Source organism: Nothobranchius furzeri, chromosome 5, assembly GCF_043380555.1.
Source record: "Nothobranchius furzeri strain GRZ-AD chromosome 5, NfurGRZ-RIMD1, whole genome shotgun sequence".
In the NCBI taxonomy this organism is placed as follows: Eukaryota; Metazoa; Chordata; class Actinopteri; order Cyprinodontiformes; family Nothobranchiidae; genus Nothobranchius; species Nothobranchius furzeri.
This window is the reverse complement of record NC_091745.1, coordinates 54221767-54248127: the sequence shown is the minus strand read 5'-3', so window position 1 is coordinate 54248127 and position 26361 is coordinate 54221767. Positions and strand designations below refer to the sequence as shown.

General features: G+C 41.6%; 1 protein-coding gene across 2 annotated transcripts in view; it reads right to left on the bottom strand.

The window, feature by feature from the left end:
* Positions 1-16871, bottom strand: part of LOC107378920 (plectin) — a 150948-nt gene extending 134077 nt beyond the window's left edge. For both annotated transcript variants that reach the window (XM_054740606.2, XM_054740626.2), the window contains exons 1-2: positions 16733-16871; positions 7032-7227 (exon numbers count right to left, since the gene is read on the bottom strand). In XM_054740606.2, the coding sequence (XP_054596581.2) occupies positions 7032-7221 (190 nt within the window). In that variant the 5' untranslated portion in view covers positions 7222-7227; positions 16733-16871. The remainder of the gene's footprint in view (positions 1-7031; positions 7228-16732) is intronic.
* Between the last annotated feature and the right edge of the window lie 9490 nt (positions 16872-26361).

Below are 26361 nucleotides of genomic sequence, written 5' to 3'. Positions count from 1 at the left end.
GAGGTTTCTTCCTGTTAAAAGGGAGTTTTCCTCTCCACTGTTGCTGCATGCTTGCTTAGCATGAGGATTGCTGTAAAGTCACTGACACTAGTCAGTGGCTCGATGCAATTTGTTGGGTTCCTTACATAGGAAACTTTTTAATGATGGGCTTCATGAACTGACCTGTATTGGAATGTTTACTTTGAAAAGTTCCTTGAGACGACTCTGGTCGTGATTTGGCGCTATATAAATAAATTGAAATGAATCGCGACCACATTCATTCTGCATTTTGTGTTACATAAGTAATATAATAAAGGGTAAAGACCAAACCCATAATATTCCAGCACTACTTCGTGAGTAACAATGGAAAAGGTCCGATCTAGGAAAAGGAACATTTCTGCTCAGCCTGACTATCAGACATTTCTTTGGCCAAGGCCAAAGTGGCATCAGTCACGAGACTTCCTGGCAGGAAACATGATAAGTCCTCTTCAAACCCCCGTTATTATTTCTGCTGCAGGAAAATCTGATGCTTCTGTCTTTGAGATTAACTCAAGGCAAACCTCATTGGTATGACAGTAAAGTGTGTGCTTGTGTGTGTACGCTGAATGGATTTTCAAGAAACATTCAAACTAGTTAACTTTTTGAGTCAACTGGATTCTAGAGGGCTGCTTCATCACACACACACGTGTGCGCGCACACACACACACACACACACACACACACTGATAACAATAACAGAACATTAAAGGGTCACTAATGTTCTCTGTCCCTAAATGGGGCTAAACCCCCGGAAAAAGAATACAAACTAGGAAAATGTGCATGAGTGTGTCTGCACGTGGGTGTGTGTCAGGCTCAGGGTTTGTTTCCTACATCTGATTCGACAACATTTACCAGGTGTATAGAGGGGCTTAGGAATCTGATAAGCTGGTAGCGTGCTCGCTCTGATATCACAAAGGCCATATAATAAGGTAATCAACTTAGCCTTTTAGGATTTACATGAACTTTTGTGATTTACCCAAACATTACAGGGTAAATACCAACATATGAAAACATGTTTGAAAAACTGAGAATGTAAGAGCATCCTGTGGTGGATGTACAAGCCAACCAGTTTCTGACTAACATCTGCTTTTGTTTTCTCCTGGTATGCTTTCATTGTACCTGAGTCACAAAACAGGAACAGCTACATTGTTAGCACTCATTTGGTTCAGATAATAAGATGTCAATCTCAAAAAAACAGGATTTCTTTAAGTCAATGATCAAATGGTGTTTTAAAGCTCACTATATTCTGACTATGGTTAATAATTAAAATACTGGATGACGATTGATACTAGAGGAAGCACGGTGCCCACCTCAGCATCTTCAGTTTGAAACCAGTGAGGGGTTCAGGCTTTCACCTCATATATGATTAACAGCATTATAAAAGACAGACCATGTTCCTGCTCTCACGTACGTGTGTCTAAAACTGTGTGTAACTGCTTCCACCTACTGGCTTTTCCCTACAAAGATACTTGAAACACTTCTCAGTGCGTCACAGGCAGGCTGTGATGTTGCAGTAAAAGTGCCAGACAATCCTCCACTACCCTGGCTCCCTCTTCTGGATAACTTCAACAGAGAAAAGCAGGATGCACAGTGTGTGAATGTGTGTGTGAATAGATGGATGATACACTGTAGTGCGCATGGAGTCCTCTGACCCTGAAAAGGTCGGGTCATTTATCATGTACCCAGTTTTTTCCAGCTGGTAAACTTTTAGTCATTCCAGCCTCTGAACACTCCAGTCAGGACTCATTTAGAGCATCGTAAAGGGATAAGCATCAGCATTCTTTTCCTGACAAAGTGTGTAACGAGGAAGGATGCAAAGGTTAAGTCTGTAAAACTGAAAAAATATAACAGTTTCATTCCTAAATACTCCCCAAAAGGCATGACACCATCTCGTCCACTGGAATAAAAAGGGGCTCTGTAACAAAAGGGACAAAAGCAGCACAGTGTGCAGTAAATGCTATTTGAGATGGAAATGGAAAATGATGCCTATTTTCCTGTAGAGGCGATGGTTCTCCAGAATGAACACTTTCTATGTTACAGAATACGCCACCTGCTGGGCAAATCAGCGAGTGCTGTATCACAAAAAACAGCCAGTAGCGGAGTTCACCCAGGAGATGACACTTTAATAAGCTTTCAAATGCAAAGTTAGCTGCCGAGGACAACTAGTGACCCTGGTGTGAAAACATGCAATACAACAGTGTTTCTCAGACCCGAGAATTAGGATTAAAATCACAAAGACAGAACTGAAAATAATGAAAATGCAATTGATTTTTGAGTCGATTTAGTGATTTACAGCTCTAGAGGACTACAGTTGTGTGTGTGTGTGCGTGCAAGCGTGCAAACGTGTGTGTGTGTGGGGGGGGGTGCATGCGTGTGTGTGTGTGTGTGTGTGTGTGTGTTGTATTGATGCACATGTGTAGTATCACATTGCACAATAAGACCATAACAGTTCATCCTATCTTCTTCATGAATATTTGAAGAGTTTTGTGGGAATGTGTTTTATTAAAGCCCAGAAATAAAGACACACACACCCCAACACCCCCATGTGCACACACACACACACACACACACACACACACACACAATAAGGTGACAATAAGGACAGTCAGCTTTTAGAAAAACACAGTTTACTTCATATCAGCAGCTTCTAATAAACTGAATTGAAGAAAATGTGAATTAGGCTAAAATTGTGTTGTCATGTATTCTGTGCTCTCTCCTTACCTGTCCGGTTCTCAGTTCTGGATGACTCAGGGCTCCCACACCCACCTCATCCAGCTCCACCTTAAACAAGCACCTCGACTCAATGGGTCAGGCTGGAGCACCCGGAGCTTCCTCGCTCAGTAATCGTCTGTCTTTACTGACCACAAAGCCAGACTGTAACACTCCAAAAATCTCTCTGTTGACAACATTTTTTACTTAAAGGAAAACCTTTAAAATGTCTGAAAAAATACTAAATCTACAATATTTAATGACATTAACTATGTTGGTGCACATAAGCCCATAAACTGCTAGGGAAACAAAGCAAAAAAAAATCGGGGTGCATTTGCAGATAGGTTTAGCTAAGGTGAAGCTAACATTCTCACACAGTTAAGGCTCGGGAACACAACCACCCGAGAGGGGAAGACAGGCTTTGGTCAGGTGAGAGACATCCTGAAAACCCTGGGATGACCGTACATAAGAGGGTGGCCTCTTTGCAGTTTCAAGCTGCTAAGTGTCATGTTTAGACTCTTGCTTTTGCAATGCACCAAACTGCAGTTTGGACTTGATGGCTCTGGATGGTGTCTTTGAAAAGTGGCCAACTGGGAATTCCATTAAACTCCTTGGTTACTCAATACCAATGTGGGCAATGATTCACCCAAGACAGGTGAATATCCTCACTGATCTGAACCTGGGCAAACATTTGTGACTGGACGTCTGTGTTATATTGTGCGCATGGTGGCACAGTTGTTAACACTGTTGCCTTGCAGCACAAAGGTTGCAGGTTCGAAACTCGGCTGCGGCCTTTCTGCGTGGAGTGCGTGTTCTCCCCATGCATGTGTGGGTTTTCTCCGGGTACTCCGGGTTCCCCCACAGATCACAACATGCCCTGTAGGTTATAAATTGTAAGTCGCTTTGGATAAAAGCGTCTGCTAAATAAATGAACATAAACATTCCAAATTTAGAAATGGCTGTTTAGATTTGGCAGGAAGCAGCTGACATAAACTTGGCAACAGCTGTCAGTCAAGGTTTACCTGCCTCTTCGATATTGCATGGAAAACCAGTCACCAGCCATGTAAACTAGGGTGGTGACTCCTCTTTTATTAAAGGGCACAGGGAAGTGTTTTTACTATCAGGGGCTTCACGCAGCTCTTCCTTCCTTTGAAAGTCTACTCTAGCAAACGGCTCTAAAATATCAGATTTAGAAAATGGAGTTATATGGGGTGTCATAGATGTTTTGTGTCACAGTCTACATAATGTATGGATATTAAAAAGGTTATCATCTTTACTTTTAGTAGATTATGTGTTGTTTACACGCCATGACCTTCAGGGTACTTAAGGGGTTTGCAGCCAAGTGTGAAATAGCTTGGATGCCAGTCAGCTGCTCCTCATCTCAAGCCATAGTGGTCCACTAAAGATGTAAAGTTCCGAGTAGGCTGAGGGTCAGTCTTTGCCACAAATGCACAAGTCACATAATTTCTTGATGTTTCATTGACATCAGAAAATAAGAAGCACGTGATGAAGTCGGACCCATGAATCAGGGCTTTATCTTCAATAACAAAGGCATTGTTCCAGTCTGTCAGAATGAAGGAGTTGAACCAAAATTAACATATATCAATATGTGTGCATTGCTACACTAATGGGCTTATTATCATGGCCAAAAAAAACAAGACCCCAATTACAAGAGGCTGAAATGACCCTCTTCCAGAGGGTGGTCAGGTTTTGCTTAAGATTGGGTGAGTATGGGCCTTTTCCACTGGTGCCTACTCAGTGTGGCTCGACAACACGGTTCGGGTGCTTTTTCTGTTACAATTGAGAAACTAGTGGGTGAACTCATCACAGTAGGGTGGCCCCCAGTGTTAAAAAAAGTAGCAAAAAGTGCACAATGCAACAAAGGGCAAGGTAGTGATTTTATACATTCTGCTCACTCTGTGGATTTTTGTCTGAAAAAAGAGACCCGGAAAAGGCTGTGGGTAGAAAGGTGAAATTTTGCGAAGCAACCAGTGACCCCCCCCCCCAAAAAAAAGAAACCTCATCAGGGAGATGTCCAGGAGGCATCCTTGATGCCCGAGACACCTCCACTGGCTCCTCTCGATGTGGAGCAGCAATCTACCCTTTTCCGACTCAAGGCCATTGTCATGGAGAGGAGCTGATTCTCATCCCAGCTGCTTTTTTAATTTAACTGAGTTGTACTTATATTTTAACTTTCATGCCATACCATATGTCTGACTTTGTGAAAAAGTTAAATAATATGTGTTTATTAGTTGGGTAAGCACCTTCCTCGGTTAAAATAAATGCATTGGGATGAATGGAGACCCATTTAGATGGCATTTGGGCACTATAGTAGATCCAATTGGCAGCACCAGTCCACAGGGCATCTACGTATATATGATGTCTAGAACCGGCCAAACTCACTTCCATAACCAGGAAACACGTACGGGAGCCTGCACTGGTCAAAATACCTTAGAAACTACCATACATTTTCCCCTACATGTTGATATGAGAGAACACTGTGAGATTCCAGCCATGACTGCATTCACAGCATTTGTAAAATTGTTTGGCTTGACCTGTGTGAACCGGACATGCTGACTTAATCTTATAGACGTCATGATTTATTTTTTCATTTTGGCTGAATAGGAAACATTCACAGGTATTAGTGTGAACATTATGATATGGTCTACCCCTAATGTACTGTCTTATTTTTATAAAAATGGCATTAACCTAAAGTTTCTGGAACATAGATTCAATGTTAAAATAAGTGTGCATGGTCCACCTTTCAAATTCCTGCTGCACAAGTTTATCTAGTCAGGAAATCCGCAGCAGCCAGCTCGTCAGTCAGAAGAGACAGCAACAAAAGCTGAACCTCACCTCCAAATGCTAACACATCCTGACCTGACTTGTGATGGACAAAGGAACACACGTAATGGAAATGATTGGAAACTGTAGCATTCCACAGCATTCCAAAACAAACCCAGTCAAGCAGATGATGAACCCAAAATGAGTGCACTGCTGAAAACTCTCCACGTTTAACATGAATGTTGAGAACATCATCATGTGCTCAGTAGGCTTTGAGATCAAAACGTTTCTGTTTTATCAGCACTGTGCATTTATTTCAGTCATGTCTTTAAATGGAGGTTTAAATATTGGTTCATTCTCTCAGCAATGGATCAATGTCTCTTTGCATATCAATAACCATTTATGGCTGACAACATCATCCTGATAAGAGATTGCCGTTACACAGACATTATAAGCAATAGCACTCATCACTCATTTGCATATCAAATGACTGATGTGTTGGTAATGTAAAATACCTTGTTATACGTAGATATGCCATTGACTTTACTTTTTAATAAATGCACGATGTGCTGTTCCTTTGAATCACATATGAGGATCTCTCTATGAATAGATCTAACACACCAGCCACCACAGTGAGGATGCTGCTGCCCCACAGTCTAAATAAATAATGTTTCCCCGTTTCCTTCTAATGATTTGAGTATGTTCCTAGAACATTGCTCGGCCAAGAAAAAAGCAAAATAAACACAACTTACATTTCCCTTTCATAATTTTTGTTAAAGCAGTAACGTCAAAATGTTACACCAATGCTAGTCCACGTTCTAGAATAGAACAAATGGAGCACTCCCACAAAGTCTAACAGACATCATAGAACAACCATTTTGACATAAATAAATAGTTTACACTTTACCAAATGAATACTTGATGTAAACATTAGATATTTATACTATTTTGTAAAGTATAAAACTACTATAAATAACTTTTGTACCTGGTTGATATAAAATAATTTTAAAAAATTCCAGTTTCCACCATAAACGTCACAGCAAAGTGCTGGAATTTGAGTGTAATGCGTCAAACCAAAACAGAGGTCAACGCACCAAAATTAGGGACAAAACTTGCATTTTAATTGTTTACTTTTATTTGTTTAGTTTTATTCTGTGCTGACTATGCATTACCCTGGAGGTCTACAAATAAAATATAGACACTGTCTCTAAAACCTAATGATTACAACTGGAAAAGTCTCCTTTTCTTTAACTGAGCTAATTGCTTCTTTGGAAGCATTTTCCTGAATAAATAGCTCCAATGTTTCTTTCCTCAGTAATTGTGAATCGAAAGGCAGACTGTTCAATACAAATTTACAAAAGTACAAAGATCCACCACTATTAAGTTAGTTGTTAGCTAACATGCTACAGTACGTCTAAAGTCAAAACTGTTAGCTGCAAAGTACTTACTTTTAAAACACAAGAATCTCAATTCAAAACAAGTTTGTCAATTATTTACACACAAATGATTATTGTTCCTACCTGCAATGCGAATTACAGCTCTCTCCGCTGGATCCAGGACCTCCCCTGAGGCTGATTTAGACCGTTTGACCCTCTGGTGTTTGGACAGGTTCCAGGGCAGGGTGTCTCCTGAACAGGGGGCACTGTATTTGTCTTCATAGCCATCTTCCAGCGGGGTTGGATCCCTGTGTCTGTCCTTCCGAGTTGCCATCACCTACTTAATGAAAATATTAAAATTTTGAGTATAATATAAAAAAGACTGAACATTACAGAAGGAAATGCACCAATATACTAATGGTGTGCTGGCTAAGAATCTCGTTAATCTAATTCTTTACACCTGTGCTGAAGGTATCAAGGTCAATACAACACACACTATCCACCTTATATAGGCTTTTATGTTTAATATAGACCACTCACTTTCACTTGTTTTTATAATAGCTTTATAGAGAGCCGGTGTCTATGTCCAGCAGCTGGGCAACCAGACTCCAGTCCAACACAGGGATGCATAGACACTCACACCTTAGGGACAATTTAGAGTCACCAATGAACCTAGCATGTACGTTTTTGTTCCATGGGGGAAACCAGAGTACTCGGACAACCCGAACGCATTCAATGGGAGAACAATCAAACTCCACAAAGTCAGGATTTAAACCCGCGACCTTCTAGCTGCAAGGTAACAATTTAATAAGGACCAGTCGTTGTTATTAAACAATTATGAAATGCATGTTTGGGTGTTTTTCTTATGTTTTAAATCATCAAAGCATCATTTTCAGTGTAGAGGTTTTGTTTTTATTTAAATTTTATTTAACAAAAAAGTTATGAACCCGATCTAGGTAACAATGTGTTGCAGCTTGCCAATCAAAATATGGCTGCACTATTATAGAAAAATATAATTGAAAAATCTAGGTCAGTATTTAAATCACAATTATATAACATAGTTACTCATAAGGGTGAGGAAAATGTTTTATTTATTCCATCCATCCATTATTGTCCAGGTGTTCAGGAGGCATACTAACTAGATGCCCAAGCCACATAAACTGGATCCTCTCTATGTGGAGAAGCAGCGGATCTACTCTGAGTCCCTCCCAGATGACAGAGCTTCTGGCTATCTCTAAGGAGAGGCCAAACACCCTGCGGAGAAAACTCATTTTAGCCGCTTGTATCCGCAATCTCGTTCTTTCGGTCACTACCCAAAGTTCGTGACCATATTGAGGGTTGGAACGTAGATCGGCCGGTAAATTGAGAGCTTTGCCTTCCGGCTCAGCTCTCTCTTCACCACGACAGACTGGTATGACACCCACATCTCTGCAGACGCAGCACCAATCTACCTGTCGATCTTGCCCTCCATCTGTCCCTCGCTCGTAAACAAGACCCTGAGATCAGAGATGGCAAAAGTACTGACGTTTTTTACTTAAGTAGAAGTACAGACACCTGTGTAAAAAACAACTCTAGTAAAAGTGAAAGTACTGAGCTTATTTATTTACTTAAGTAAAAGTAAAAAAAATACAGGCTCTAAAAAGTACTTAAGTGCGAAAAGTCAAAAGTAAAAAAATTTAACCTTAAATAACAGAAAAAAGCATCTGGTTTGGATTGAGAAGTTTATTTCAACAACACAACAACAATTCCTGGAGATATGATGCTATTAATGTTATTGCTATCACCACATATGGGAGAATTTAACTGAAATAGCTTTTTTCGGCAACTTGACTTAAAACATTGTGATCATGGAATCAAGGTCACTTCAAATCTTCAAGTGTTATTTACTTTTGAGAGGAATTGACTGTTTGAGACTAAATAAACTTTTTATTGAGCTTCATCAGAAGCTGGTTTTCAAAGTTCTTTGTATCAACACGTGCCCTTTTGGGTCTGAAAATGAGTCCTGCAGTGCTGAAAAGTCTCTCACAAGCAGCTGAGGCAGGCAGAGGTGTGTACAGCTTCAATGATAAATTGCATACTACTGGAAAACATTTCAAGATATCCATAGAATCTGATGGACAGGCCAGGTAGGACTCCAGCTGCTTGGCGTTGTTGCCCTGCCTGATGGTGAAAAAGAAGTCCTCCTCCTCTGAAGAAAAGGACGTGTCACCTGGCTGCACCACGGGTTGCTCCTTCAGACGACTTCTGATGAAACCAAGACCTATGAATGACAAAATCATAAAGATTATAATTTATCACCAAATTCATCACCTCAATTAAAATAGCATAGCTAATTTGTTGTATACCAAATAAAGTATGAAAAAACTGATTTACCGTATTGACTCGAATATAGGACGAGGTTTTCTTCGTTGAAAATAGTGCAAGAATATGGTGTCGTTTTATATTCGGGGTGTAACCATTGACACGTGCTGATAGTTGTCTGGGATCGTTACGACTGCAACAGCAAAGGGCACCAGGTTTTTAGAAATGGAGGGGGGGTGGGGGGTGTCGTCCTACATTCGGGTCAATACGGTACATTCAGAATTTCATAATCTAAATGTGAACTAATCACAGGAAGTCAGAGTGACCTGATCATGTTTTACTTTTGTTGTGTTTCGTAATATATCCCATAATAATTCATGAGTTAAATCATGTAACCTTGTAAACACCGCCAAAAACCTGGATATGCTCATAACCGGGTTTTTAAAAACCCGGTAACTCCACCTGGGGTAACCCTTTTCTAACCTGAATGTTTGGTCGTGTAAACCCATATCGGGATATCCCCATCAAAGCGTGTGTTCTGCGCATGCTCTATTCGCAAGGAATCTTGGTCTTTTGAGTAGCGAGACGTCTTGTATGCGCCAGAACACCGGAAGTAAACAACAAGTTGGGATCAACATGGCAGGTCGCGGCACAGCACCACACTTTTGGAGTGACGAGGAAACCTCTGTCTTCATCGGTCTGGTGAAAAGTATGAACATTATGTCTTTTGTTGACATGTTGTTATTTTCACAAATACCGGAACAAGAAGAACCGGAAATGACGCATATTGCATCTTGACGTAGTCCATACGTCCTGACGCTACCCCAACGTCCGCATTTAAACCGGGTTATGCGAGTTAGGGGTAACTCTTTCTATTTATGCTTGTAAACGGGTTATTCTGATCAACTCAGAAACCCAAATACCGACCTTAGCCCGATCATAACCCGGATATTGGCTGCATGTAAACGTAGTCATTCTGACACAACAGGTCTACCTGTACCCTCAACAAACAACTATCAACACCCTCCCTTCACCTTCTGACCCCCTGCCTGCAAAAAAGATCTGTGAGAAGGATGCAAGTCATCTCTCTCGGCACCAGAAGCCTGCCTCCTAGCTTTTTTTATTCCCTCTCATTTATGTTCATATACATGCACAAATTGCAATATTTATTAATACATTATATTGCCATATATATTATATTATTACATATGCTACAGTCACTAAGCTAAAAAAGTGAAGTGGTATGGCACTTACATTGGAATTTTTAGTGCACTGCACACAGCTGCAATGGCTCCTTCTCCTTGTTCTATCATGATCCTGACAAGTCTCTCCACAGCCAGGAAAAGAGAATTCCACCTCATCTCATTTGGCCTCAAGAGCTGGAGTTTGCATCTTTCGGCAATCATCTCCGCAGCTGCGGTGGATCTACCACTTTTGTTTCACAGACTCCAGCACTTTGAAACTGCTGAACGAGAGAGTTTCTTGTAGGTAGTGTAGGCATTTGCTTCTGAGACATCAACTGTTGACACCAAGTTCAGGAGGTGGCAGGCACAGCGATGATGCTTTGGCAGATGGTATTCTAGGCCATCATCTTCATCCAACACGGCTCCAGCTTCAACAAACTCAAGATCCACATTATTCCCTTCATCCTCGCTGTTCTCTTTTTCTGCTGTTTCAATTGGCCTTGTCCCCTCAAAAGGTTCTCCATTCTTTGCATCCAGCTCTCCACAGACTCGAAAAGCTTTAATAAAATTAGAGCCATTATCAGTAGTTGTGCGAACAATCTTATCATGGATGTTATATTCTGTATGTATGTCTTTTAGTGCACGAGTAAGTGCAGAAAATGTGTGCGGCCCTTTGGGCTGTTTGCATGAACTTCGTCTGTGTGCAGTCCAGCAGTTTGGGGTGGTAGCAATGTCCTCAACCACATTCCTAGCAGCCTTTAGATTGTTCTTCATTTCCAGTGTTACTTTCTCAACTTTGTTCTTTATGGTGCCTCAAGACATTACAGTCACATCTGGTTGTAGGTGATCCACAAGAGTTTTAAAACCCTCCTGTTCGACAACACTGAGTGGGTGCAGACCTTGTACAACAAAGTTAAGGATGGCACCATCCACGCCTTTTTGTGAAACGCTCTGTTTTAGTTGCTTGTTTGGGCCTTCGTCATCGGTGTTCAATTTCCGCTTCAGACTGGGTGATGTTAGCTCATTATACCTTCCAGGTGATTTACGTGCTTCCTCTACACAAAGAGAAGAGCAAAAAAGTTAGGTCCACAAAATACAAGATGACGAAGAAAAAATCCCAATGCGCTTCAACTGGTTTTCTAAAGGGGTAATTGACAAATGACTACAATTGCAGAGCTCAGCTCACATGTTACATTTAGACCATGAGACACACACACACACATACACACACATAAACACATGCAACAACGCGCACACACACACACACACGCGCACACACGCACACACACACACACACAGACACACACACACACCAAACAAACGTGTGTTCAGAACTCTAAGCCTAATGAGACATTTCTCAGTGTGGGGCAGTGGGTCAGCTGTGACCAAAACATTTATATTGTGTGATAATTACTCCAACCCCTGCAGATGTTTGCTCACTCTGAAGTTCCAGCATTACCAAAGTGATAAACTCACTTACAAATCATGTTAAATTAACTCAATTTATTCATTGATTTTTTTACTTGCATAGATAATGTAATTGTAGAATAAAATGGGTCTTTCACATTAGGATCGGCTCGGTTGTTTGATCACTACGAGGTTCTCCATGTTTTAACGTCTTATCCCACTACTCTCAACTGATCAAGCTCATGAGTGTTTTTTTTTTGTTTTGTTTGCTAATGTTTGGCGCTCATGTGTAGATTTCTCCGTGCCACTTTTATGGTGGAAACCAAGTGCTTGTTCACTTCCGTGTCCCTGAGATGGCTATGTGATAACAACCTGGCTGTGGAGGTCGAGCCGACTCTAACGTGAAAGTGCTGTTACACAATTTGACATAAAAACATTCAATTTACAGGGTAACACAGAAAACTGTAAAACACTTGTTTCCATTGTGGCCCTAAAAGCTCAGCAGTAGCTGAAAAAAATAAAATTGTGCTTACCTGTATGTGTTTTTTCAGATTTGATGGTGAATTCTTAAACGCCAGAAGCTTGTGGTTTTTAGGCTGGCACAAAACACAGCACATTCGCCACGAATCGCTCTTGGAGCCAACAACGTTAAAGAGTTCTTTTAAATAAGGCAAAGGACGATGAATGCATCGCTCCTCCAAACCTGCAGCATTCCTCAGGCCACTGTCGTCATCCATGTTTTTAGTCTGTGTTGTTCTGGGTCTCAAACCGTGCTCCCACCGGACTTCTCACCGCACCGTTGATTTTCCCTCTGTTTTGTTCCGACAGTTACCGACATACGTGTAATACGTGCAGTACGTGAGGTAAATGTTGAAGTAACGAGACCATTTTGAAAATGTAAGGAGTAGAAAGTACAGATATTTGGGCTCAAATGTAGGGAGTAACAGTAAAAAGTTATCGGGAAAAAAAATACTCAAGTAAAGTACAGATACCTAAAAAAACTACTTAAGTACAGTAACAAAGTATTTGTACTTCATTACTTCCCACCTCTGCCTGAGATACCTAAACTCCTTCACTTCGGGCAGGACCTCATCCCTGACCTGTTAAGGCATTCCACCCTCTTCCGACTCAAGACCATGGTCTCAGATTTAGAGTAGCCGATTCTCATCCAGCTACTTCACACTAGGCTTTGAAGTGCCCCAGTGAGAGCTGAATGTCACTGTCTAATGAAGCCAACAGGACCACATCATCTGCAAAAAGCAGAGACCCGATCCTCAGGCCACCAAAACAGACCCCCTCTCTATCTGGGTTGTGCCTAGAAACCCTGTCCATAAATGTTATGAACAAAATCTGTGAAAAGGGGAAGCCTTGCAGAGTCCGACCCTTACCGAAAACATACCTGACTTTCTGCCGGCAATGCGAACCAAGCTCTGACATCGGTCATAAAGGGACCTAACAGCCCGTATTAGAGAGCCTGGTACCCAATACTCCTGGAGTACCCCTTAATAGGGGCCCCGTAGGGAAGTGGTCAAATGGCTTCTCCAAAACCACAGAACATGTGTAGATTGGTTGAGCAAACTCCCACGCACCCTCCACGATCCCCCTAATGGCATAGAGCTGGTCCTGTGTTCCATGACCAGGATGAAAACCATATTGCTCCTCCTGAATCTGGTTTTAACTATTCAACAGACCCGCCTTTCTAGTACCCCTGAATAGATTTTACCAGGGAGGCTCAGGAGTGTGAGTGATCCCCTATAGATTTTTTTTGTTTAAATTGGGGGACCACCACCACGGTCTGCCAATCCAGTTGAACTGCCCCTGATGTCCACACGATATTGCAGAGCCACATCAGCCAACACAGCCCCGCTACATCCAGAGCCGTAAGGAAATCTGGTTGGATCTCATCCACACCTGGGGCCTTGCCACAGAGGAGCTTTTTGACCACATCGGTGACCTTGGCTCTAGAGATTGGAGAGCCCGATGCAAAGTCCCCAGACTCAGCGTCCTCACTGGAAGACATCCCAGTGGGATTGAGGAGGTCTTGGAAGTACTCTGCCCACCTCAACATTATGAGTCAAGGACAGCAGCACACCGTCTCCACTATAAATACTGTTGGTAGCTCACTGCTTTCCCCTCCTGCAGCTCCGGTAGCCCCCTCAACAATTTAAGCACTGAACATGGTCCACTGAGACTCGATGTCCCCAGCCTCCACCGGGACATGTTTTAAAATTTTGCTTAAGGTGGGAATTGAAGAACCTTCTGACAGGAGACTCAGCCAGATGTTCCCAGCATTTAGTTAAACAAGTAGAAGGACCCTATACAGGTTATATTCTATAGAAAATAGTTTATTTATAAGACTATTCAATTAATTATACTTAACTTCTTTAACTGAAGGCTTGGACCAAATGAAAAATAAAGAGGAATGTGGTATTTTTAAATAAGTTTGTTCACAATGAGACAAATTGATAAAACAACACAATGTGTTATTTTCTATAAGACAACAGCAGAAATGTCACAAAATGGGGTCAGAATTTAGTGACTAAAGTCTAACATTTAGCAGAAGTGTTTGCCCAATTAAATTAAAAGTATGCAGATGGACTGACAATGTTTTAATATTATTAAAAGTATTTTGAAAAGTACAATTCATGAGAGGTATTGAAAAATGCATCACAGAGAAGAATAAGATGCATGTCACTTTTCAGGTCTTCAAAAACTATACAAATTTAAATTATCCAGCCAAGCGTCAAGATAATTATTAATTTACCAACTTTTAATCCAGACACCAATGTGTAAAAATAACTGAAACAAACAAATGTAGTAAAACTCATCCAGGGTCATTTTTCCAGTTTGTGCTTCAGGTGAGTTATCCTGCCAATGAACTGAAGAGCAAGATAAAACACAAAACATATCAGTAAGAGGGGCATAAATGCAAAAATACAGACCTGAACACAAAATGTGCTTTGCGACATATCAGTCATGTGCTGAGATTTCTCTTGAGAGCTGGATTATTATAATACCAGGTATACTGGCTTTCACATGCTCGTGCACACAAGACGTGACAAGCTGCCTTTCTGTAAACTGTAAGATGAAACTACAGTAAAATACAATAAACTGTTATGGACATTACAACTAGAATAGTGATGGGATTTTTGACTCTTTTGAAGGGAGCCATTCACTTGAGTTTACTGGAAGACAAGATGAACGGTTCTCTACAAGGACTCGGCTCTCATTGTTCACTTTGAAGAGTCGTTGAAAAGACTTGATTCATTTGCGAACGTCACGCCAGTAAACTAGAACATAAGTACTTAAAAACAAACGTTTGAAGATGTAAACTTATTTTGTGCTGCTAGTAGTAAATCATAGCTCGATGACTTGCTAATAAGCTCAGACCGTTGCCTTTAAGGGCACTTTTCATGTAAGTGAGGTCATGCGGAAGCTGTATGGACAATTGTTATCCTTCTAGTTGTAGACAGCTCTATGAATGACCTCAGGTGTGAAAAACAAATTATTTCTGACTGAACTGACACACTAATGTCTTGTTATGGTGTGTGTGTGTGTGTGTGTGTGTGTGTGTGTGTGTGTGTGTGTGTGTGTGTGTGTGTGTGTGTGTGTGTGTGTGTGTATGTGTGTGTGCGTGTGTGTGTGTGTGTGTGTGTGTGTGTCCCAAAAAGCCTATCCTCTCATATCATAGCACATAAAACTGTCTGTTGGCCTAAACCAACAGATCTGAGGAGGCAGGCTGCAATTTAAGTCTGGTTTAGAATTGGATGTTTGCAATGCAATAATATACATAAAAAGTACTCATGTGGCAGATACTAAGCAAAGGCACACCCAGCGTGTGAGATATACTCTGAGAGAGCATCTGCAACCCAACACTGGCAGTGCGGCTGATAGCAACGTTACGGCGTGGCTTTTGTTGTCACAGCTGAGCTACAGGAAGACTTTGCTCCTCGGAGCAGTTATCACCCTGACAGTCCAGCTGACTTACAGGTTATGATCATAAACTCAAGCTGGATTTTCAAACATGAAAGACTTCCCTCTCCCCAGCCACTTGGGCCAGCTCCGCTGGGAGAATCCTAAGGTGTTCCCTGGCAAGCCATGAGACATAGTCTCTCCAGTGAGTCCTGCAAGATGGTCCATGGGTCTTCCTTTTCTTCTCCCGATTGGACGTGTCCAACACCTCTCCAGGGAGGCGTCCAGGAGGCATCCTAACTAGATGCCCGAGCCACTTCAACTGGTTCCTCTCTCTCTCTCTCTCTCTCTCTCTCTCTCTCTCTCTCTCTCTCTCTCTCTCTCTCTCTCTCTCTCTCTCTCTCTCTCTCTCTCATGAAAAACTCTTCATTAATGGGACTCTAATGTATCCTCTCAGACTACTGGTTTAACACCACTACAAACTGAAAACGTAATCCTTTTTAACAGATATCAAAGTCAGAACGGTCCTATTGATGCACACTGGAAGCCATTTCTGGAGTCACAGATGGCTGCTCATACTGAGCCAGGTTCTGTTGGAGGTTTCTTCTTGTTAAAACTGAGTTTTCCTCTCCACCGTCACTACATGCTTGCTTAGTATGGGGATTGCTGTAATGACACTGACATAACAACTCAGTGACTTGATGCAAACTGCAGGGTTTCCTTATATATGAACCTTTTATTAACTGTCATAATGAATTGAACTTTATTAGGCTACTTTGTGAAGTGCCTGAGATTACTCTTCGAGATTTGGCCAATATAAATATGCAGATATAAATATACAGAATTGAACTGAAGTAATATGTAGTTTAAAAATAGAGCAACGCATTTTGCATCTAAGATAATTCTGCTTAAAGGTCCTGATGGCCGGATGCGCATGCAACAACCTCTGACACAGCAAAGATGCTGTTATTTTTATTACTTATTGCTAACCCCATTAGCTCTACCGTAATAACGGACCAATCAGAATGAGTTTATCCTTACCTTTCTATAGGGCTAGATCGGTGCGTAAAAGCCCGTCAAGCAGCCATGAATGCCGGTGCTTTGCTCTCCTGCAGGATACCACCTAGTAAAATATAGTCTCCTAAGGCCCCGGTGTGTGTGTGTGTGTGTGTGTGTGTGTGTGTGTGTGTGTGTGTGTGTGTGTGTGTGTGTGTGTGTGTGTGTGTGTGTGTGTGTGTGTGTGTGTGTGTGTGTGTGTGTGTGTGAGTGGGTGTGTGTGACAGCGCGTCGCATGTGTCCGCCGGTGTCAGATGAAGTAACCACTCCTTTTAGGAACGCAGCGAGGCTGGAGGAGGCTCAACTGACAAGTCGCTGCGCACAATCCGCAAACATCACCCGGGTCCCGGGATGTTCCTAACGCATTCGACCTGTCTCCTCCAGCATCCCCTTCCCCCTCACGAATGTCGGCAAAATAACCCCCGCACCTGCGACGGGAGGCGAAAACAGACAATAGAAGGAAGCTGGCGTCTTTTTCCGGGACGATCGATCCAAATTAGTCCTGTTGTGGGGGTTATCAACCGATCCAAAGTAATTAACAGTGCGCCTCTCCACCAGCAGAGTCTGCTGCTGCGGAGAAAAGCTGCATGACTCACTGTTCGATTAGTTCTCCTGCCTGTCCCAGGCACGGCTAATGTCTGCAGACATCCGGACTTTAGACTGCAGGCTTTTGGCAGCAATGCTGTTTGGATTGATGGCAATAAATGTCACCTGGCTCACTAAGGTGAAAGTCAGACATTTGTAAATGATCAAACAAACAGTAGCAATACGTCATTTGTTGGCAAGTAGATAGATAGATAGATAGATAGATAGATAGATAGATAGATAGATAGATAGATAGATAGATAGATAGATAGATAGATAGATAGATAGATAGATAGATAGACAGATAGATAGATAGATAGATAGATAGATAGATAGATAGATAGATAGATAGATAGATAGACAGACAGACAGACAGACAGACAGACAGACAGATAGATAGATAGATGATAGATAGATAGATAGATAGATAGATAGATAGATAGATAGACAGACAGACAGACAGACAGACAGACAGACAGACAGACAGATAGATAGATAGATGATAGATAGATAGATAGATAGATAGATAGATAGATAGATAGATAGATAGATAGATAGATGATAGATGATAGATGATAGATAGATAGATAGATAGATAGATAGATAGATAGATAGATAGATAGAAGGGTTAACACCTACATGTTTTGCATTCAGAATGATTTTATTTTTCAGAATACACTATTTAATTTCCGTAAGTTATTTTTAGAGCAAAGTGAAAATGCTGAGTCATTCCACATGATCTTGAGTTAATTAAAAAAATGTATTACAAGTGCTTTACGGGTTTGTCACTGTCTCTAGGATGTATAAAAAGTGTAGACCACCCTGTTCTTCTGAGAATGACCCAGATTCCTTAACTTCTCAGTTTAATGAGCACTGCCTCTCCATTCTGGACAACATCTGTCCTGTCAGAACCAGATCAGTTCCTGCAGTGAACCCTACTCCCTGGTTTAATGACAGCCTCTGCAGCCTAAAGCGCCAATGTAGAAAAATTGAGTGCTTGTGGAAGAAAACCCATCTCCACGTCCATCTACTGCACCTAAAGGATCTTCTGACATCCTTTAACTCTGCAGTCAGAGATGCCAGGGTTTCCTATTTTTCCAACCTGGTGTCCCAGAGCAAAGGGAACCCCAAGGTGCTGTTTAACACCATCAGCAGCATCGTCTCTCCTGCCACTCCTACAGCCTCCATCCACTCTGTTGCAAACTGTGAGAAGTTTCTGTCTTTCTTTGAGGACAAAGTCAATAAGGTTAGATCTAGCATCTCTCCTTCAGCCTTATCGCTGCCTCTCCTGACTCCGACCAGGCCCGTCATCCTAGATAGCTTTGCTCCTGTTTCTTTGCCTGAGTTAACCAAACTAGCTAACTCTATGAAGACCTCTGCATGCCCCCTCGACATCTTACCCTCATCTTTGTTTAAAAGTGCTTTTCAGTTCATTGGTCCCAGCGTGCTCTCGATAATTAATGCTTCTCTGGTTTCTGGTCAGGTCCCTACTTTAAGAATGCTGTAATCCACCTGCATCTTAAAAAACTTCTTGACGCCTCTCTCCATAGCAGCTTCAGACCCATCTCTAAACTTCCGTTCATCTCCAAGATCTTGGAAAAGGTTGTGGCTAAACAACTCACAGCTGCTCTTGATGAACATAACATCTATGATTACTTACAGTCAGGTTTTCGTAGAGCTCATTCTACTGAAACAGCTCTTTTTAGGGTCTTTAATGACCTTCTGACCCACAGTGATGCAGGAGACTGTTCTGTTCTGGTCCTGCTGACCAAAGCCTACTGGTTGTGCAGCGCACCAGGCTAAAAACCAAAGGTGACAGATAATTTGCTGCTGTGGCCCCCAGACTCTGGAACTCTCTCCCCCTGAACCTGAGATCAGTGGACTCAGTGGTCTCCTTTAAAAAAAGCTGAAAACTCACCTGTTCAAACTGGTTTTGGTGTGACCTTCATTACCCTATATCCTTGTTCTGCTCCCCCTACCTGTTCCACGTTTGTAAGGATCCACTGATTTCCCTCTTTCCTATACATTCTCTCTCCTTCTTTACATTTTTAATCACAATTGTCTAGTTTTTGCTCATTTTAAATATATTTTTAAACATTTTCTAAAAATTTTTTTATATTTTACGTTTTTTTTTGTTCTGGTGAAGTGCATCATGATTTTTATCTTGAGAGGCGCTATAGAAATGATCTTTTCTTCTTCTTCTTCTTCTTCTTCTTCTTCTTCTTCTTCTTCTTCTTCTTCTTCTTCTTCTTCTTCTAAACATTTATATGTTGTAATGAAAATCATCCTGAAGTTTGGAAGTCGGTCTTCTGTTTGAACGAGCACCGCTTTGGCATCCAGGTAGGTGAAGGATGGATTCAACTCACCTGAGTTCTCGTGGTCACCTCTTTGGTCCTGAGCCTGAACCACTAGCTGAGACATAAAAGTTGTGCCTGAAACAGACACCAGGGGGAGCTGTGTGCTTGTGTTAAATGTGTGTAGTCAGAGTTTGGTTACCTCAAATTGAACCGTTTTTATGGAGTAGCCTATCTTTTCAAAATGTATTTAAAAAAGTTTTCTTATGGATGCGTCAAACATGGTTTTATTTATTTACTCTTTAAATATAATTTAACAACAGTTCCAAAACGGATTACAACCAGGCAGGTGTTGCAATCTACCCTGGTAGTCTGTCTCCCCTGCATCAGGCGCTGGTGTCATGTTGGTTTGAGTTCCCGTCTCACAAAAATAACCCTCACCCGACTCTACTCTAACCATAACCACTCAGCCACCAAAAATGTATGTTTTGCACATTTACAATTTATGAAATTTCTCTGTGTGGTACAACTTTAATGTTTGTTATAGGGTTATTGTTAGGGTAAAAGGGTGAGGTCGCATTTTATTGGACTGGATGGTTCCAACTTTTGGCTGGGTGGAGGCGAAACACATCCTGGGGGGAGGGGACAGATATCAACAAAACACCGGCCCACACTCCCGACACAGGGGAAACAAATTGCACCGGGGATAACTACATTGCTACAACACCGGCTCTACAGCTTTAACGACGAAACATATGGGCTGGAGTTCCCCTCTACCATCAACAAGTTCGCTAATTTGGTGAGTTCAGTCATACGTTTTACGCACACCATAGTTAGTGCTGTGGTGTATTCCTGTATTGGTGTTTCTGTTGGTGTCCCAGGTGGAGTGGGCGTGACGTGTTGTACACTGTGACTTCTTCACTTGTAGCATTCAGCTCCATCACAAATGGTACGACTTCCTCGCAGAGCAAAGCTCATGGGTCATGTTCTCACACTGTGTGACCCAAAGCTCTGCTGCGACCTGACTGCCCGCGTGGTACGTCTGGTAATAACTTGTCAGACCTTCAAGTCCAAAAACAAAAAAGACCCGGAGGCTATTGCATTGTTATTGATGTCTGTTGTTCTTTGGGCTTGCCATAGAGGACACCCAGGGATTTATGCGGATTGGAGTAAAGAGACGAAAGAAAGAAAGGAAAAAACAATGTTCTGGGATCAGTTTAAATTTACATAAACAAACCTTTGACAATCCTTGTCATTTTGTGTGGAGAAAAATGTGAAATAAAGAGAAAATGACTGGTGAGCCATGTTGACGCATGCGCTGTGTGGGCAGTTCTACTTGACAAGCAAAATTTCAAATGTGTTTGATAGTCATACCTGTTTGATATTCGTGCAATCACACGATAGTTGATCGGTGGCTGGTCATGACGTGAGGCGTTAATCTTGGTGTTAATACTACACAATGTAAAACTCACCCTGACCTCAAAGATTATCTCACTGGAGGAAAATCTGCTCAAAACAATCAAAACTATGAACAGTGTATGCCAGGCTTCAGGGAGAGGAGTGCACTGAGAAGATAACCTGGCGGCTGAACAGAGCTACAGGAGATCAGCCGTGTTTGCACGAGGATCCTGTATCCCACAACATGAGTGGAGAATTTGCCACCTCACTGGGAGCAGTGGAGGACAATTTTTAGATCTGGAGATTCTGTTTTAAAGACTTTTTTGATTAGTTATTTTATTCTGAAAAATAAATTGCCCCATCCAAACCATCAGTTGCGATCTGTGGACTGGTGGAGCTCAGACTCCCACAATCACATGAAACTGTACTCCAAACCACCTCACTGAATTAAAAAGTAGGCTCATTTCTTGATGGGGGACTTCATTCATCGACTTAACAACTAATTTCTCATCTAAAATCATATAAAACATCTTTTAGAGCCAGATTTATGGTCAAATGGAAAATTTCTTAGTTTCCGAATTGACTTCACTGTAGCACTGGCTAGCGGACAGAAAATGTATTGCAAAAATACATTCTTAAAAAATTCACAAAAGAAAAAAACATTTTTCCATTTGCTTCTCTCGGCTGAGAGAAAAACATTGTTGTTGTTTTTTTTTGTTTGTTTTTTTCTGTTGCCTTTCAGGGCTTACGTATAATGAGCTAATCTGCTGCTCTGTGTGACTAAAGAAGATCCTGACGACTCTGTGAGTCTTTTCTTTTCCAGTTTTTTATTAGATTAAAAGCCATTGTGACATAAACTGAGAACACATGGTTTAGCTCTTTATTTACCAACAGGAAACTCAATCATGTGTTTATCAATCTAATCATTAGCATTTAACTGTATGTAAAATAACCATTATCAAAAGCTCCTCAAAGTTAAAAATGTTGATTATATAAGAATATTGTTTTTGAGTTAAAATCTATAACATGTGCTAAAACAAAAGCAACTATTATATGTTCAATATTAAATGTTGCAGTGGGGCAAAAAGGTTTTTAGTCATACACCAATTGTGCAAGTTCTCCCACTTAAAAATTTTAGAGATGCCAGTAATTTTCACCATAGGTATACCTCAGTTATGAGAGAAAAATGAAAAATAATTGCAGAAAATCACATTGTCTGGTTTTTAAATAATTTCTTAGCAATTTATGGTGGAAAATAAATATTTTGCCTCCTAAAAACAAGTAACATTTGTGGCTCTCACAGACCTGTAACCTGTAAGAGGCTCCTCTTTCCTCCCCTCATTACCTGTATTAATGGCACCCATTGGAACTTGCTATCAGTTTAAAAGATACCTGTCCACAGCCTCTGTCACACTCCAAACTCCACTATGGCCAAGACCAAAGAGCTGTCAAAGGAAACAAAATTATAGACCTGCACCAGGCTGGAAAGACTGAATCTGCAATACATAAGCAGCTTGTAGGAGCAATCATTAGAAAGTGGAAGACATACAAGACCACTGATAATCTCCCTTGTTCAGGGGCTCCATTTCACCCCGTGGGGTCAAAATGATCACAAGATCGGTGAGCAAAAATCCTAGAACTACATCGGGGACCTATAGTGAGAGCTGGGACCAAAGTTACAAAGGCTACCATCAGTAACACACTTTGCCAACAGGGACTCAAATCCTGCAGTGCCAGACATGTCCCCCTGCTAAACTTCAGATGTGCAGGCCCATCTGAAGTTTGCTATAGAGCATTTGGATGATCCAGAAGAGGATTGGAAGAATGCCATGTGGTCAGATGAAACCAAAATAGAACTTTTTGGAAAAACTCTTCTCCAGTGTCTGGTTCCATCAAACTGATCAGGTCTGTTTTACCATGAACTGGATGACTGAGAACCTTAACCTACAGATGAGGTCTGTGTGATTATCTCTGCAGTAACTCCGAGCTTCAACTCATTTCAATTAGTAGCTGATAGGAATTAATATCTGTGGAGAAAACAGACAAACTAACATCACAGTTCTGGTATTTTTATTTTCAATTAAATTAGATTAAATTAGCATATCAGAAAAGGGTACAATGCCTTCTCTGGGTCGGGGATGAGGTCCTGCCCCAAGCGGAGGAGTTTCAGTATCTTGTTCACGAGTGAGGGAAAGCTGGAGCATGGTATGCAGATTGGTGCTGCATCTGTGGGAGTTTGTGGTAAAAAGAGAGCTGAGCCAGAAGGCAAAGCTCTCAATTTACTGGTCGAGCTATGATCTACATTCCCACAAGCTTTGGGTAGTGACCGGAAGAACGAGATCTAATATTCATTTCACATGTATCGCAGATACAAGCGGCCCAAATAAGTTTTCTCAGTGGGAGCGCTGGGCTCTCCCTTAGAGATAGGGTGAGAAGCTTGGCTATCGGGGAGGGGCTCAGAGTAGAACCGCTGCACCTGCACTTTGAGAGGAGCCAGTTTGGGTGGCTCCAGCATCTGGTTAGGATGCCTCCTGGATGCTTCACTGGTGAGGTTTTCTGAGCACGTCCAATCAGGAGGATGCCTGAACAGATACCCAGGACACGCTGGAGGGGCTATGTCTCTCACCTGGTCAGGGAACGCCTTGAGATTCCTTGCAATAGTTGGCCCAAGTAGCTGGGAAGAGGGAAGTCTGGGTCTCTCTGCTTAGGCTGCTGCTGCCCCCACAACCTGACTCTGGATAAGTGGAAGAAAATGGATGGATGGATACATTAGCATAAGTAGCAGAAACTATTAGAAATAGCAACATTTAATGAGTTTGATATATTTGTCTTGATGCCAAATATGTAATTTATGCTGTCTGAAAACACATCATTCACATAGTAATACACGTTTGCTGTTTTGGAGTTTTTTAAATAACATTTTTATAAACCGAGTTAAATAATCTTTGTTTTACTGAAAAGTTCGATTGAAGTTATTTAGTATTAAACTTACTAATTTTGTATAAAAAAAACATTCAACACATTTAATTTTTCATCACACGTGTGATCACTCCACGTGAGATTTTTAAATTAGATTCCACAGTTTTGAATTGGTCCTGTTGGTTTTCCAGTTGGTGATCCTGACCCGATCGGGATTGAGCCCCGATCTCCACTAGGCCACTGAGAACACTTCTTGAAAAGAAAAATTGAATGACAGCTTAGTTCTTACTTTTTTGCCTTCTGTTCCAAAATGTGACGATCCCTCTTAATGCTCTGTTGAAAACACGCCTCAATAGAGCTCCGGACCCCACGTGACTCTCAGTTAGTGGACGCCATTTTGGCATGCAAAAAAGGTAAACAAACACGGATCTTAACCAAGAATGTGAACGGGATCCGCTTGGATTTTACTTCGTCGGAGTTTACTTCACACTTTAAAACAGAAGAAATTGTTTTATATAGTCAGAAATTAAATAGACTAAACATCTCCGACCCTTACCGTGCCCCTGGGATACTTTTTTAAAACGCCAGAAGCTGTCGGAGCAGACTTCTTACCGGCACAACACCGGACCTGGCCGGGGGGACCCCTTGGGATTCCCCCGGCCGGAGGAGCTGGGGAGAGGTCTGGGACTCTCGACTCTACTGCCCGCTCCGACGCCAGAAGCTGTCGGAGCGGGCTTCTTACCGGCACAACACCGGACCTGACCGGGGAACCCCTTGGGATTTACCCGGAGGAGCTGGCTCCGGCGGCTGGGGAGAGGGAAGTCACGCTACTGCCCCCGCAACCCGACTCCGGATACGCGGATGAAAATGGATGGATGGACGGACAAATAACAGATTTACACGTAAGTAGTCTCGGTGAGACAGATAATAGCAATCCAAAGTGCTTTTTTATGTGTGATCTGACAATTGATCAACCATTGCTTAAAAATTAAATACAGCTTAGCCGGTTAATTGCTGTGATCATAAAACACGTAAACGGCAGCACGCAGAACTCACGAGGCAACGTTTTACATGATGTTTACTTGCTGCTATGAGTAATAAGACAGTAAAAGCCACGCCAAAATAAGTTTAGGAAGCCCACTAAGAATCGTAATAAAAGCATTTAAAATAAATACCACACACAGTTGAGGAAAAGTTGGTTTAAGTACCTGATATGAAGCGGTCGCTGCATAAGCGAAAACCTTTACTCTCGGGATCCCACAGTTTCATTTTCGCCCGGTCACTAGCGCGTTTTATTACAATGATCCAACGTTTGCGGCGCTCCGGATCTTGGGGAATCGTGTAGATGGCTCATTCCTTATGTCGTCTGCGTCTGTTCTGCATCCTGGGGCACAACAGGAATCTACCATATTTCCCGTTTGATTGAGTTTTCTGACAATAACAAATAGTCCAACTGCCGGCTTCTGCCTGCCAATATGGCGCCATTTCGATTTGAACTGTTGCATGCCGGGAGAAGTGACGTCAACTCCCGGAGCTCTATACAATGTTCTACGAGGTACACACTTTTGGAGTCAGTTTGAGTGTGTGTGTGCCAGATATGAAAGGAATTATTTACACTAAAGGAAGTTTCAATGGAAGTCTTGTGATGGTTTACACATTTTGAAGGCTAAAAGCATTCTAGGTAAGTATTCAACAACAAGCATTTTATAAATGTGAGCACAAAGAAAAGTACATGGGGCCGTGTAAGCCAGAATTCATTCTGTTCCTCTCACACCCATTCTTCTCATACATACACACATTCTACACATATATTCTCTTTACACATTCTCTATACACACACATGTATTCTCTCTAGACACACACAACGTTCTCTTTACGTATACAGGGAGTGCAGAATTATTAGGCAAGTTGTGTTTTTGAGGAATAATTTGATATTTGAACAACAACCATGTTCTGAATGAACCCAAAAAACTCATTAATATCAAAGCTGAATGTTTTTGGAAGTAGTTTTTAGTTTGTCTTTAGTTTTAGCTATTTCAGGGGGATATCTGTGTGTGCAGGTGACTATTACTGTGCATAATTATTAGGCAACTTAACAAAAAACAAATATATACCCATTTCAATTATTTATTTTTACCAGTGAAACCAATATAACGTCTCCACATTCCCAAATATACATTTTTGACATTCAAAAACAAAACAGCGACCAATATAGCCACCTATCTTTGCAAGGACACTCAAAAGCCTGCCACCCATGGATTCTGTCAGTGTTTTGATCTGTTCACCATCAACATTGCGTGCAGCAGCAACCACAGCCTCCCAGACACTGTTCAGAGAGATGTACTGTTTTCCCTTCTTGTAAATCTCACATTTGATGATCAATCTTGACGTTTCAGCTTGTGTGTCTTGTTCAGTGGT